We start from the raw sequence: 15,588 nt of genomic DNA on the forward strand, positions 1-15,588 counted from the left end.
TGGTCATGTAGTGAGCTAATGGTCCCCTAAACATAGTGACCCATGATTAGTCCATTAAATTTTATTGAACCCAGCATAAGGCATAACCTATAGTTATAGCACATAATCTTTTCTGTGGTTAAAGTACTACTCTATGGTATTAAGTAGAGAGCTTAGAATCTAGATTATCAAGTGTATGATCTAGAGAGCCTTAATAATATAAGGTTAAGGCTCTCTATAAATAGTGTGATCTATCCTTGATAAAATAACATGTTAAAAGTTGAACACATAGACATAATATAATTATGTATAATATCATTGAACAAGAAGTAATTAATGTAAAGTAACAGCTGTTTATTTTGTTATCTTTTATCAGTCCTAAACTTAAAACCGGTTCAAAATATTCAATTATTTTATTGATTATTTATGTCGATTTTTTTCCGAGTTGTTTTAAATGTTGATATTTTTGGTGTATAAGGTATTAATCTAATTTACTTATATGTTAATTTCAACAGTTAATTTACATCTAGAGTTGACCTGCATTGTAAAGCGTGTCATTAATAACCTCGAGGAGGTAATAATTATTTGATTTACATTTTATTAGTAATCCACTGCTAATTAGCTTTTAGGAATAATATTTTCTAAACATTGTAAATAGTTTTTACAAACCCGAAAAAAAAGAGTCCCAGGTCACTTTATAAAGTTACTGAAAATAATATTTTAATGGTTTTTGGGATGTTAAAAGATTCAATTTAAACAACATACCTACCAATTTTAGTTATTATAGAATCTTATACCAACCACCAATTTTAGATACTATAGAATCTAATACTTACTGCAGTCACATTTAATACAACTAAAATTACAAACTTGTCTAGCATTCTATTTCATATAATCCAAATCTCTACACATTATCTATTATAGGTTTTTTTTTGATATCTCATATGAATTCTAGGTTCTACTATCATTGTTCATGTAATACTTAACCACAGTATAAAGAATACTATGATTTAATAGTAGTACAAACATACATGCTAAAGAGGTCCCGTAAATACCATAATGGCATTGGTAGGACACTATTCATATATATAAATTTGTCTTCATATTATAAAGCATGTTTTAGTGTAGGTAGGTGAAAATGGTTTTTTTTTCTTTGTGATTTAATAATATTGATGCCAATCATTCATAACATTTTATGATCAAATCACTTAAGCGCTCTTAACAATCACAATTCTAGGTACTTCTGGTTTGATAAATCTTTTTTTATTAAATTTTTTCTTCTAATGGTAATTTTTGACTATTTATTAATTTTTTGTATATTATTCCATTGTTCATTAGTGATATGCTGTAACTTATAACTAGTATTAAAAAGATGCCAGGAAAAGTAAAGGTACGTGTATTGGCTGGCCGAAATTTGCCAGTCATGGATCGGTCAAGTGATACTACTGATGCTTACGTTGAAGTCAAGCTCGGAAGCACAACATACAAGACTGATGTTTGTAGGAAGTCATTAAATCCTCAATGGAATTCTGACTGGTATAAATTTGAAGTGAGTATCATATGATTACAAATTCTTAGTTTAAAAAGTACTTTTTAATTTAAATCTGTTTATGATATCAGTTGGATGATATAGAACTTCAAGATGAACCTCTTCAAATTAGAATTATGGATCATGATACATATTCAGCTAATGATGCAATTGGAAAAGTATACTTTAATTTAAATCCATTACTTTTACCACAACCAACAGTTGTCCAATTATCAGGTCAACAAATTTTAGCAGATACTTTGATTTCAAACCAAAGTCAGACAACAGGTACAAATTATACATACCCAATACCTTTAGTGCATAAGATATTTTTCTTAAAAATATGTGTTGTTTTAGGGGGATCTGTAGTATCTGGATGGTTTCCTGTTTTTGATACAATGCATGGTATTCGAGGTGAAGTACATATCATTATAAAAGTAGAACTATTTTCAGACTTTAATAGATTTCGTCAATCTTCATGTGGAATTCAATTTTTTTACTGTTAGTACCTATATATTTGTGATTAATATATTTGTGATATTGTTTTTAAATTGGATTTCTATTTAATAGCTGGAGCTGGAATAACAGCACATACAGAATGGGTGCATGGCTTTGTTGAAGAATTAGTAGTTGAAGATGATCCTGAATATCAGTGGCTAGATAAAATTCGTACACCCCGTGCTACTAATGAAGCGCGACAAACTATATTTTTAAAGCTTTCTAATGAAGTACAGAGACGTATAGGATTAAAGGTTTTAGAGCTTGGAGCAAATGCTGTAATTGGGTAAGTTCTTTTACTTTACTCATGTTGAAAATTGCAATGAATATTTTAAAATTAAATGTATCTGACTCATTAAATATATTATGGGGGCTGAAAATCTTAACATCCAGGTAATTTAATATTTAGGATTCCCAATGTAATGCTTAATTAGCTATTAAATAATAGTTTTTAACACTAAGACTGAATCACAAAGATGGTTTTATTTGCACTTAATGAGTTATTTAATTTACACCAAATGCAACCATCTCTAATGGGTACCTACCCAAAATAATGGAGTTTTACTATTTACTGTACAAAGATAATGTACTATTTAAAAATTTTGTTGATAATTAAATATACAAATAAATACCGAATATTAATACATGTTTATTGAGTAAAAATATGTAAAAATAATATCTTATAAAATCATTTAGGTAGGTAAAACCTATATTTTTTTTTTTAGCTATAATCAATATTTTGATTTGGAAGGAGAATCTGGGATTGTTGTTCGTGGCATTGGAACTGCAGTAACATTAGTGCGACATTTGACATTACCATCAGTAAATTTAAATTTACAGCCAACAATTGACGAGTAAGTACATTATTTTTGAATTATAATTAAAATTTTTTAATATTTTCTTCTCATATTATTTATCTAGTCGTGTTTATTATTTTAAATATGATTTAAAAAAATTATAAATACTTAAGTACTAAGATAAGTAGTAAGATTTTAATCTTATGTACCTCCTAATTTTTAATACTTTTATGATGATTTATATTTTTTAAAATAAATTAAATGATAAACACATTTTTACAAGTTGAAAAGTATATTATATAGTATATATAGGGTCCTGAATTTGAAATATTTCACTTGAAAGTGTCGATTAAAATATTCTAAAATGGAAAATTTCGCTCTTGAAATGTTTAAATGAAATTGTAAAAAATATTTATTTTTTATTTTAAACGATTATGATTATACAGGATTAGAAATGATTATTGATTTTTTTCACGCAGCAAAGATCAATCATTAATGACTTATAAACCAACTTTTACAAATAACTATGTTAATTGTTATAAATCTGTAAATGGTACCGTCAAACGTGGTTAACTTGAACCTCTTTAGCTCAAGTTTAAAATCATATTACAAATATTATCAGCTTATTAATCAATTTTTATTAATTAGCCATTGGCCCCTATTGGCTATTATTTATTAGTATTCGATGCAATAAACCAATTTTTAAAAATGTTCTCTTGCTGTGGTAATCCTTTGACTATAAACTTTTAGGTGTAATAATCAATTTTTTTTTCACATAAATGAAATATTTAACGAAAGTTTCATAAAATTTTAAAACTCTAATTATTTATCATCTTTTTTTTTACTGAACAAATTTAAATGTATGCAACGTAAAATGTGATGATTGCCTTTCTTGTTTATAAATATATTTTCAAAGCAAATATGTATCTATTTATATTGTTTAATAATGTATAAATTGGTACTGAGTACTGATATGTTATTGATTAGCAATGAATCAACAAAAATTACCATTCAGCTAAATATATATTCTTTGAATATGTTAAACCTTGAATATTTATTTGGAATAAAAATATATAATTTTTTTAATACATTTATGTAACAGAAAAATACAGTATAATACTAAATAAGTATTAGGTAATTGTAAGTAAATATTTTCAAAAAAATATTAACTATTTGCATTTTTTTTTGTTTTTATTTGTTTGAAGTTTGGATTTTCATAACTAAATTGTACAAACTGATAATATTAACCATACTAGTTCATTTATTAACAAAAATAAAAAATCCTATTCTATCCGTAAAATGTCACCCCACATTCTAAAATCAAACACTGTAGATTTTGCTGAACTGTCGAGTATGAAAAGCTTATTTGATCAAGAAGACATGCGTACATCCAAATTTAAAAGACAAAATAGATTTTTTAAAGCTATTACTTTCCAAAATTCTCAACAAAAACATAAAAAAAAACAAATTTACTCTACTTCAGTAGAATCTGCTAGTTCATCATCAGATCACGATAGACATTATAATACTTGTAATTCAGCTTTAGCATTTTTAGATCAAGCTACTTTGGATTTTAATTCTTCATTTGACTTGCCTTCAGAGTCTGAAGAAACACAACCTTACAATTCAAGGAGTCCATTAACCAGGCAACCTAGTATCGATACAAATTGTTCTAAATTATCTTTAGAGTATTTGTTTCATCCTAATGATCAGGGCGAAAAAGCTGTACCTGATTTAATTTTACCTTCCTCTAGTTCATTAAATTCGATTTCTGATTCAACAGCAGACTCGGAAATGGCAATTGGGTTTGATCTATCCAAACTTAATATACGAGAGTCATCTCCTTGTATATCTGACAATCCTACTTATTATTCAGACTCTTCAGACTCTATTGATTCAGATTCAGTTGATATTGTAAGCACAAATTCAGAATCTTTATTTCAAGAACCGAACACTCCTCCATTGTCAAGAATAGTATGTACGGACAGACCCAATACGCCTCCAATTTCTAAAATTGTTTATTTAAGCAACATTAAACCTAGTTTACTTAGTAGTCGTTTAACAGATGTATGTGCCTCCAGAAGTGTGTCACCTTATAACTCTAGTTATAGTAATTCACAGAGTACAATTTTACACAACACGCCGCCTTTACCAATGGTTTCTAATTCTGATGTAGAATGTATAACTAACAATGAACCCAGTTTAATAAAACTCGAAGAAAATGTTTGTCCTGTTTTCTCTGATAATATAACTGCATCCGAGTGTTCTTCGCATGCTTTTAACTGTGATGACAGGAACGTCGAAACAGCCGAGTCACCTAGCAAAGTCACACACCTTCCAATGCATCGAAGGTCATCAGACTCAGAAATCAATAATGCACCAAAAGGTAATATATATTTAGGTTCATTGTTTGGTTTTCAAATATATATACTTCTGTTAATGTATATTGTGTAGATATATTATTTGTATTGATTGTATTGTATGATAATTAATAATTATTTCCTTCTTACAAAAACTCATAATTTTCGGGATTCTTTTTAAGTCATTATTTTTAAAAATGTGAAGTGCTAAACTAGATTTATATTTATTAAATATTTGTATGATTTGTATTTTTTTCCATTTTTTAAAAGAAATCTTTTAGTAATATTAATTTTTATCTATTACAATATGTTATTTGTTTGTCATAAATACATTTTTACTTATTCATAATAAAATTATTTAAACTGCCCTGAGATAAAGATGACGTATAATAACTATACTTTGTATGAATTTAACAAATCATATTTATTTATATTCTATACTTTTTAACTCGTTACAAATCAATCTCACAAATTCTTATAATTTAATTATTTAAATATAGTAGGTACTTACTAATTATAAAAATTAAAATATAATAAATTCATAAAATAATTTTTTTCAGTCAAGAGAACATTTTTTGTATTCAGGTAAGAACAATAATATGTTGTGTTTTCTTCATTATGCACTATTCATCGGTGGCATTAGGAATTCTTTCCCTCAAAAATGTTCAAAGTTACAATCTCTTTTTCTTGTGCTATTAATCAGGTTCATAATCTAAGTTTAGTGTATTTCAATTAATAGTTAGCCTTTTAAGTTGGTCATCGTAGCTAATTACTATTTGTAGGAATGGTATGAACAATATAAATAGTTGCTGCCTCTATAAATACGTCTTAGTTAATTATTTTGTACACTATTAAATACATTTTAAAAATAATTTTCTTCTTAAGAATATTATTGTGTCTGTAACAAGGTTTTGTAAAAGTAAATTAGTATACTGTATCCCAATTTACATTCTATGTAGTCTGCAGTCTGCTGTATTCCTCTATATCTTAGTGAATTATACATTCTTACTATTTCTTACTTTCTTACATTTCTTACTTATTATACATGTACACTTCAGTTTGGTTGATAATAAACTAATAAATGTACCTTATGAGTATAGCAGTTAGAATTTTATTTAGTGGGCGGTATGGAGGATGAATACATTTTATTATACACTACATACATCATATGCATAGAATACAATTGTTACAATTTGTTACATAATCCTTCACAGTAACAATATTTAAAGCTCTTTTTTACAAAAAAAAAATATGTCCATATTTATAAACATAAATAAAAATACATGGAAAAATAAATAGTAGGCATTAATATTATTCGGAATCATAAATCTATGATAAAACGATCTTATATTATAATTTTATTTACAAAATATGGTTGAAAAAAATTAATTCTAAATGATTTTTATACATTTTACAATATAAAGTATTAAATATGATAATTACATATTTCACTAATACCAGTGTAACCAGAATAATTTTAATTATTAAAGTTTTCAAAAATTTAATAAATAATTGTGTGCATGAATGCCAAATTATTGTTCTTGTTAAAAGATGTTAAGCACGTATAATAAAATTATTTACAATATTACATAATATGTCTATTGTGTATGACTTATATTAATAATAAATTAATAATTTTAAGGTAATAGTTTGAAGGGAAGTGGAACTTCAACAGTCAGTTCTCATCGATCACATGGACATTCAATGTTTCATCGTTCAATTTTAAGCAAAGATACTTTGGATGCAATGGAATATCCATTTCTCACAATGACCAAATATCCTCCTGGTTTTGTTGTTCATTTAGGTTAATGAAAAGTTGTAAATTAAATTACTAAATAATCATTTTGTATAACTATAAACTAATTTGATAAAAAAATATATATAGGTGGTATGGTAAATGCCAAATCAGTTAAACTGCTCGAACGGATGTCCAACATGGAAGAACCAGAAAGTAGAGATTCTTGGTGGAGTGAATTAAGACTTGAAATGAGATCCCACGCAAGAGCATTGTCTTGTAATGTAATTTTGGGTTATTCAGAACATACTTCAATATGGTATATACTATATAAGATTATACATAAACATTAATAGTAGCTGATATTTTTTCATTCTGCTTGTAACTTATTATTATTTTTATTAATTGAGCTTAATGTTCAAGTACTATTGTAACAGATGGTATAAACAAAAATTGAATAAAAAGAAAGTATATTTAATATAATATTAAGCATATTCAGTTAAGGTTAAAAATCCTAGTAACAATATTAAATAGGTATTAAATAGATTCTAAAAGTACTCAGTTAGTGGTTCTATTTTCAAAAATAACCCTCAATTGTAACTATTCTGTTTTATATAACTTAGTTATTGTATTGACTATTAATTAATATCTATAAATATTACAAATAAATGTCAATATTCAGTACTTTTAGATTCTGAGTAGAGTGATGCATGTATTGACTTTACAATAATGTGTTTTTTTTTGTGAGTCTGTCATCACTTTTGAATCAGTATAAATGCTTTGATTTTCTTCAACAACATCTTTTCTGGTGGGAGAGCAAATCTAGTTGGTACTTTGGGGGTTCAAAAGTAAAAATGCCCAAAAGTTTTCAAAATCTTTTGGAAAACTGAGATTTTTTACACAAAACTCATATTTTAAAAACCAATTTTATTTTTAGTGTAACTCTAAAAGAATAACCTATTTCAGTTATTTATAGACATTTGAAATTTGAAATTTAAAAGTTTTTTATTTTATAAATGTCAATAAAATTGTATTTGGTAAGTCAAAAAGCTTGCAAATTCAGTATAAAATTCTTATAAGTTGTTGTAAGGAATAAGAGCAGTTAATAAAATATATTTTAGATCCATAATTTATACATGTACATCATTATATTGTATATAGTATATACACAATGTAATTTTCAAACACAATTTTTTTTAGCGAAAATTAATTTAACCTACTGCAGTACTAATGCCTAATAGTAAAATAAATTAATCACAATAATATCATTCAATTTACTTAAGAATATTATAGGCTGACGGACCGTCTTCACTCAGAATTTGTTTTGTATACCGTGATTATTAAATTCAAATTTAACACATCCATTAAGGTACTCTCTAGACATCTAATGCACAGCAGCAGTCTTACCTACTTATCCCCATTTTTAAGTTTAATATTTACATATTTCAATGTAGAAGCCATTAAAATGTATTTTATTTTATTAAAATGACATATTGTTATAATGTTTATATAGTGATGATGTTTGTGTGTTGAGTGCAATGGGAACAGCTGCAGTTGTAAACCTTATGCCATCAGTAAATCCTGGTGGATATTTTTCTGGAATTTATCCCAATGCACCTCTTGCAGACATACCAGAACCTTCAATCTCAAGTGCATATGTGAGTTAACAGTTTACTTCTAAAACATAATTACTAAATTGTTGTTAAAATAATAAAAAATTAAACAAACATTTTTAAACAATGTTTGAATACATCTATTTTATATAATTTTAATAAGTTACGCTGACATTTTTTTTTTGCTTCTAGACATTTGATATTGTTAGGGTTTTATTTTTTTTTCTGGTAATCTATATTCTACAACTGAAGATTTTCAAATTTGATCAATGTTGTGCAAAATAAATATTATATTTAGTTTATTTTGGGCTATTTTAGCTTTTTAAATTTTTTTCGCCTTGTGAAATATTATACATGTTTGTTGTATATTTTATCCCCATTGAACAAATATTTAAACAATTATTGTACTACTGATATAATCACCATTGAACAATTTTTTTCTTATTTTTAGTACTTTTAAGACTTATGTTTTCATATTGTAACAAATATTTAATTCATTTATTAGAATCAATTTACTTTAAAATTGTTTTTAGTCATGTAACAGTAGAACTCATAAACACTCTTCAAGTAATAGTCATGAAAAATTGGATTCTTTACCATGTTCTATTTGTCACATACCATATAATGAGCATAGTGTACCATTTTCTATGAATATGAAGTATTGTTCTACATGCAAGTAAGAAATTTAACTGAAAATGTTTTTTTGAATCTTATTTATTCTTTGTAACAAACTGTTTTGTACATACAGGAGATATAAAGTACCACATATACTTTTATCTTCATTAGAACCTATGGAAAGACTTACTATTCGAGGTACTGGAACTCTATTGCAAACATTTGTTTGCCGTAATAAGCGTGAACTAAAAGGAGAGATGAACGCTAAAGAAATATCAGATGGTTTGCCATTCCTTGAATATGAACTGCATAGTCAGTTATTGAATAAATTACGAGTGAAAGGAATGAATGCCATTTTTGGACTCAAAGTAAATAAATTGCAATAATTTTGGTAGGTTGATAATTCTTCATTTGTTTAGATTCAAGTTTGCCTTGGTGAACGAGTGGTTTCTTTGCATGCTACTGGTACTGCTATGTATATTACTTGTTTGCCTGAACCACCATTACCATTAGTAAAAGCTGGTAAATCTTGGGCTCATCCAGATCAACAACAAGTATTACGTGCTCAAAAATTACTTAATGATGCCGTGGTTAATAATAGACAACACTATCATCTTATTCAAAAAGTAATAATACTGGTATATAACTAAAATAATATAACAAAATGTAGTTATTTTTTTATTAATTTGTTCATAGGAAGATGAATCAGAAAATATGTCTAATAGCAGTACCGGAAAAACTAATTTACCTGATATAAACTTAAGTTATGGAAATAGAGACACTTGTATTTTAGAAGTATAAATTATCTTGAGCATATTTTTTTAAGTTAACAAAAAATGTTAATTAATTTTGATGTTAGATGGATGACGCAGAGGATTTAGATGTAGTATCTCAATTGTTAGAGCCAACTCCTCCAGGTTCATTTTTACTGTCCAATACCGATGTTCTTCCTGGAGCTGGTTCAGAAGTTTTCCCTATGGAACCCGTGTGTAATCTGCAAATGTTTACTCAAGTTTGGCGGTCTAAAGCACATTACACCAATGGAAACTTTGACAAACAACTTCAACGAATGCTTCAAGTAAGCAATATTTGCTATACAAACCAATAGCAAAATATCTGCATAATATACATTTATAATTTTTAGGGGTTATTTTTCAAACTGAGGAGGATGACACCATGTGGACTGGGAAAACTATCATTTAAGATTGATATTCCAGAACCAGATGAATTGCAAATATCAATTGTTGGTTAGTTACCTTTATTTCTCATAGACCAGCAAATAATATCTAGCAATATCAATGTTGTAGGCTGGTTCTTGGTGTTAGTCAATTTATAATTTGTATAAATAAACCCTATTATTAATTTTACTTATATTATTAATTGAAAATAACAACATAATATATTATAGACTTAAGCTCTTTGTGGGGTTCTGGTATTTTTTTTCTTGGAATTTGTTGATTCTCTTCCCTTGACTAATAACATAGTGGCCAAGTTTTGTTTGATAGTAAGTAGATTCTCAACTATGTCAAAAACCATTATATCAATAAGATGGAATTTCGATGATGCTAGTGGTTATTAGATAATTGGTTACTGAGTTGCTTCAAATAGGTACCTTTGGCTATTTTATAAAAAATATTGAGCCTATAAGATACTAAATGGACACTATCAGACAAATCAAAATCAATAATATAATTAATTAAATATTATTGTTGAATTTTGTTGGATTTTTATTTTAGGTATGGCATTAGGTCTTGGTGAATCTGATAAAACGACTGCCAAACAAATTTTAAGACGAAGACAATTACCTTTAAAAGATTTTGAACAAAAAACTGGTAAGTTAACATATAATTTTTATGTAATTTATTATATCACTTGTAAGTTATAATCAATTAATTACTGATTATACTTTTTTTTATTGTTGGTTTTGTGTAGAAGAACTTATTTTTAAGTTAGAAGAAGATGTTTCATTAGGTCACGGGGAGAAAAAAGTAAGAAAATTTGAACGAGCACCTCGTCCTAATAGACTATCTACACATGTAAGTTAAAATTTCCTAAAATGAATGCAATACACTAATTTATTTATTTTTATGATTGGTTATATACATTATACTTAACTTGTTATATAATTACAGGCTGCTCCAAAAGATAGATATGGTGTCGATATTACACCAATGACTTACATACCTGGTGCCAAGATAGAGCGATATTTAGGAAATTTAAATTTTTTTTTCATACGTGAAAGCACATGCATTAGAGAGGTAAAAAGATACATTATTAAGTTATTGAATTTTTTATGACTAATTTATTTATAATTTAGAGTGGTGGCCTGAGTGGCTTTGTTCATTGTTTTGTTGCTGAAGTAATGGCAATAGTACGTGCACATGTAACTGCACTTGGAGGAAATGCAATGGTAGCTTACTTTATGAATGAATGTATATTGCTTAATAATCCCCATAAAAATCAAGTAAGTTGTGTATGAACAATGATAATAACACTTTAAGATGTCAGTTTAAACTTCTACAGTGGCTAAATAAAAAAATCTCTTGCCACTTAAACTTGGGTTTCTACAAATACAATATACATATACCTAATTTGATGTATAAGAATTTCTTCACTATAACTGATTATACTGCTAAAAAAAATACGTATTTAATACCTACTTATCACATTATAATTTTAGGGGCAGTGTCTTCTAAATGTTGGAGGTGATGTAGTCGAAGTATCATACTTTAATGAGGATTAGTTATTACTTATAAGATTATGGTTGTATACTTGTATATAGCTTTTTATAAATTTTTAATATTTTTAATTGACATTGATCTTTTGCAAACAATTATTAAATATCTATATGCTTATATAATTGACAATAATGATTTGATAGACTTATCCTTATGTACTTAAATAAAAAACTTTAATGACATTTAAGAATTAACTTTTAGTTAATTATGCTTGCATTGCCAAATTAAGTAAGATATTAAAAAAATTACTATAGATTTTTAAAATAATTAAACGAATCTCCTGTTTTAAAGTTGTGTTTTACTATTTGTTGATGTGTTCTTCAGTTTTATTTTTGTAAATATTCTACTAACATACTTTAAGAGTGTCAAAACTAAAATATTTCTTGTGAAAAAGTAAAATATATTTTAATAAAGTATTTTACATTCAATTTTTTTTTTGTAAAATATTATGTATTTATTTTTTTTGAAATTTTCTTGATTTATATAAAATGGTTATTACTTATTAAATATCAATCAAAATGTAGAATGACTATAAATTGAGTAAAGTCATTATTTAATGATGTATCGATAAATATATATATGTAGTACTTAACTTTGGTATTTTTTTTATATATATCACTCTAAATATTTTAAACTATAAAGTTTAAATATTGAATCGATTATGTATCATATTGTACATTTTAAAATTATTTATCTTAACTAAAAATAGTCTGTTTTATTGACTATTAGTTTTAAAATAATATGTTTTTAATTTATTTGTACGTCATCATGTGTTGAAGCAATACTTTTCTGAACTTTGAGAATAGTTCTGGTAGAATATTTGACTACTTGGTACTTTTTGGATCGAGAATATGAGAAATCCGAAATCCCAGTACTTTCCTTTATTAGCAACATAATTGTACAAATTAATTTTTAGTTAGTACTTTTTTTAATAATTATGCAAAACCTACAACAGCTTTAAAAAAGTTGGATAACTGTAATATTTATATGGAATACCAGTTATTAAAGAATTGATTTTGTTTTTTCTTTACAATTAAGCAAGAAAAAGACACTGAGACTTACCTATTTTAAAATTGTATCCAATTACTATGGCAGTTGGGTAAGGTGAAACGTACGTGGTACGTTTATTTTGGAAAAAAACAAATGAAAATATATTTATACCGATATAATATATTATGTAAATATTATGTAATATATTCATACGATAGTGGTGTAGCTAAATAGCCTATCCAGGACGCCGTGTGATCATAATTTTACCATTTGAATTTGATCTGATGGTCTGCTATATAAACGAATAGTAGGTTTCAAAATTCGAGTGTACTTCTACTAGCACAATATAAAAGGCTTCTGAAATGGATGCATTAAATTTGAATTCAAAGATGAATCACAGTACTTATACAGCTGCATAAAAAATTATTCTAATCCAATTATCTCTTCAATTTCGAAATATATTTTATATTCGTAAATATTACCGTTTTTCTATAATTTGCTTTTTTTGTATTTTATGATGATTTTAAATTTGAAAAAAACTGGGATTTTTTACTTCTATGTTCCCAGAGTTTAAATTTAATCCAATTTTCTACCAAAAACTACCCTCAACATTGAAGATAGAAGCATTTTATCTGTTATAGCCTATAGGTATGTACTATATAGTGTCTTCAGACACAAGGAAAACAAATCATTGAAAGATCAATACGACAATACATATGCACAACGTTCAGTGCTAAGATTTGACTCTAAAATTATGTAAGCAGTAATAAATTAAGAATTTGAATTATAAATCACCCTTTGTATCATTCATACGAATTGATAGGTCATATTATACTGCGTCCCACTTTGGCACCATGCTGTTTTCCAATAACCAAAATATTTTGATAAATAATTGTTGGTTTCTGCAAATATAATGATATAATTTGTTTGTACCCACTTTAACATTAGTATCAATTATTTTGTAATTATTGTTAAAAAAAATATAACAATATCAATGTATCATAAAGCTAAATTAATTGGTACCTCGTACTTATATAATATATTAGTACAATAATAATTATTTTTAATTAGAGATTTTTTTGTATAATATTATTATAAACAAATCAACAATACATTTAATTAAACTATTTAAAATAATAATTATTGAGTATTGATTTTCCATTTGTAGCCATTTCAGATATAATGAAATAATGGATATTATGTAATACACTTTCCAGAATCCTAAATCATGATTCATGATTATTAAAAATTTGACCTAAATAATTGTTTCAATTAAGTAAATATTTATGTTTATAATACACATTTATACCAATCATTACTCGAAGTTTGAGTTAAGTCTTTAAATGTAGGTATAGATTATTAATTATTTAGTCAATTATTACTACTACCTATATCTAATCAAGAGACGTTTAAAGTTTGAGAAAGAATATTTCATATTTTGAACTTATTCACATTGTTCAACTATTCTGAAGTGCCTGTATCAGTATCTGTAACTTAACAATTCACAGTTCAAGAAAATAATTGGTAGCATTGTGTATTTGTGTTAGTAAAGAAGTTCGTGGACGTCTTTTGCATTTCTGTGATAGGAAATGCTTAGGTTCTAATCGTTCGGAGTTCGAAAATTAAAAAATCCTGAATATATAATTGATTTTTACAATAGTGATCAAACGAACAGTTCATTACCAAACAATTTAACAATAAGCTACCTATATAGATTGATGGATCAATAAAACTAGTGAACTGTGAACTATGTGAACCTAAGAATAGGTATAGCTAATTTGAACTACTTATTTACTTAAATGAACGGTGAACTAGTGAATTAATGAACTTTTTACAAAGTTAAACTAAACTTTCGCTAAAAAAACCACTTAAACTAACTAATGCATTTTTATTACTCCCAGAAATTAGAATTTTAAGGAAGGTATTCAAACCAAGAAAGTCAAGATGACGAAAAAAATATCTTTGGAATCGAATATTTTTTATAGAAATAATTAGATCAAGTAACATAATGATTTTTGGTAATGATGAGTTTATGATGATTTATTAACAATAACTTGAGAAATGTACTAACAGGAATCGACAATACCAGAGAGACAAAAACAACTCATAATCAAAATCTATAAAATTCATAATAAATTAGTAACGAGTAACAACTAACGAGATGAACAAAAAAATCATTTCTAGTGTAGGTATAAGTTATGCGATGTAATTCGAGTGATTGGCAATTATCGTCGTTCAACTTTGCTTTTGATAACGATTCTGCCTAGAGCCCTAGAGTCTAGAGGAACCCATTTTGATTGGTTCTGCAATTTTATATTTTCTACAAAATAGATTTCTGGAAAAGATGCATATTCTAGTAAAAAATGTTTCCGTGTATTCCTATAAAATAATATAATAATTTAGTAATTTTTCAATCCTGATTCCTGATGAATTCTCTTCGTTTTTTTTTTACTTCGATTTTTACGTTTCTCAATTTCAATCCGTCCATTGTGAATGAATTGTCTTCTAGAATAGTAATCGAGAAATAATAATAATGTCGCAATTTTGATCGTTTTCAATAGAATGGCCCAGTTGCTAAAGCGGCACGTCATGCTTCATCTACAGTTATCTGTGAGCTGTGGATTTCACTTACGTGAGTTACGACGAGCCACAAATAAATATTTAATAACTGATACAACGTAGGAAATAATTCGTAAGGCATGATAAAAATAAGTATCTACCTATATTACACCTGT

The 15,588-nt window shown here is 26.6% G+C and overlaps 1 protein-coding gene across 1 annotated transcript; it reads left to right on the forward strand.

Annotated features, from left to right (window-relative positions):
* Positions 1-1,351: 1,351 nt before the first annotated feature.
* On the forward strand, positions 1,352-11,791 carry LOC111035377 (C2 domain-containing protein 5). The gene is given in 19 exon segments (XM_022316967.1): positions 1,352-1,528; positions 1,600-1,795; positions 1,865-2,008; positions 2,078-2,291; positions 2,731-2,859; positions 4,008-5,188; positions 6,805-6,966; positions 7,048-7,216; positions 8,411-8,555; positions 9,044-9,186; positions 9,259-9,493; positions 9,545-9,751; positions 9,822-9,920; positions 9,985-10,203; positions 10,270-10,372; positions 10,862-10,957; positions 11,058-11,161; positions 11,258-11,383; positions 11,443-11,791. Coding segments are annotated over 19 exon segments (4,011 nt in total). The 3' UTR covers positions 11,605-11,791.
* The last annotated feature ends 3,797 nt before the right edge of the window (positions 11,792-15,588 follow it).

This window comes from Myzus persicae, unplaced genomic scaffold (assembly GCF_001856785.1).
Source record: "Myzus persicae strain clone G006 unplaced genomic scaffold, MPER_G0061.0, whole genome shotgun sequence".
Classification (NCBI taxonomy): domain Eukaryota; kingdom Metazoa; phylum Arthropoda; class Insecta; order Hemiptera; family Aphididae; genus Myzus; species Myzus persicae.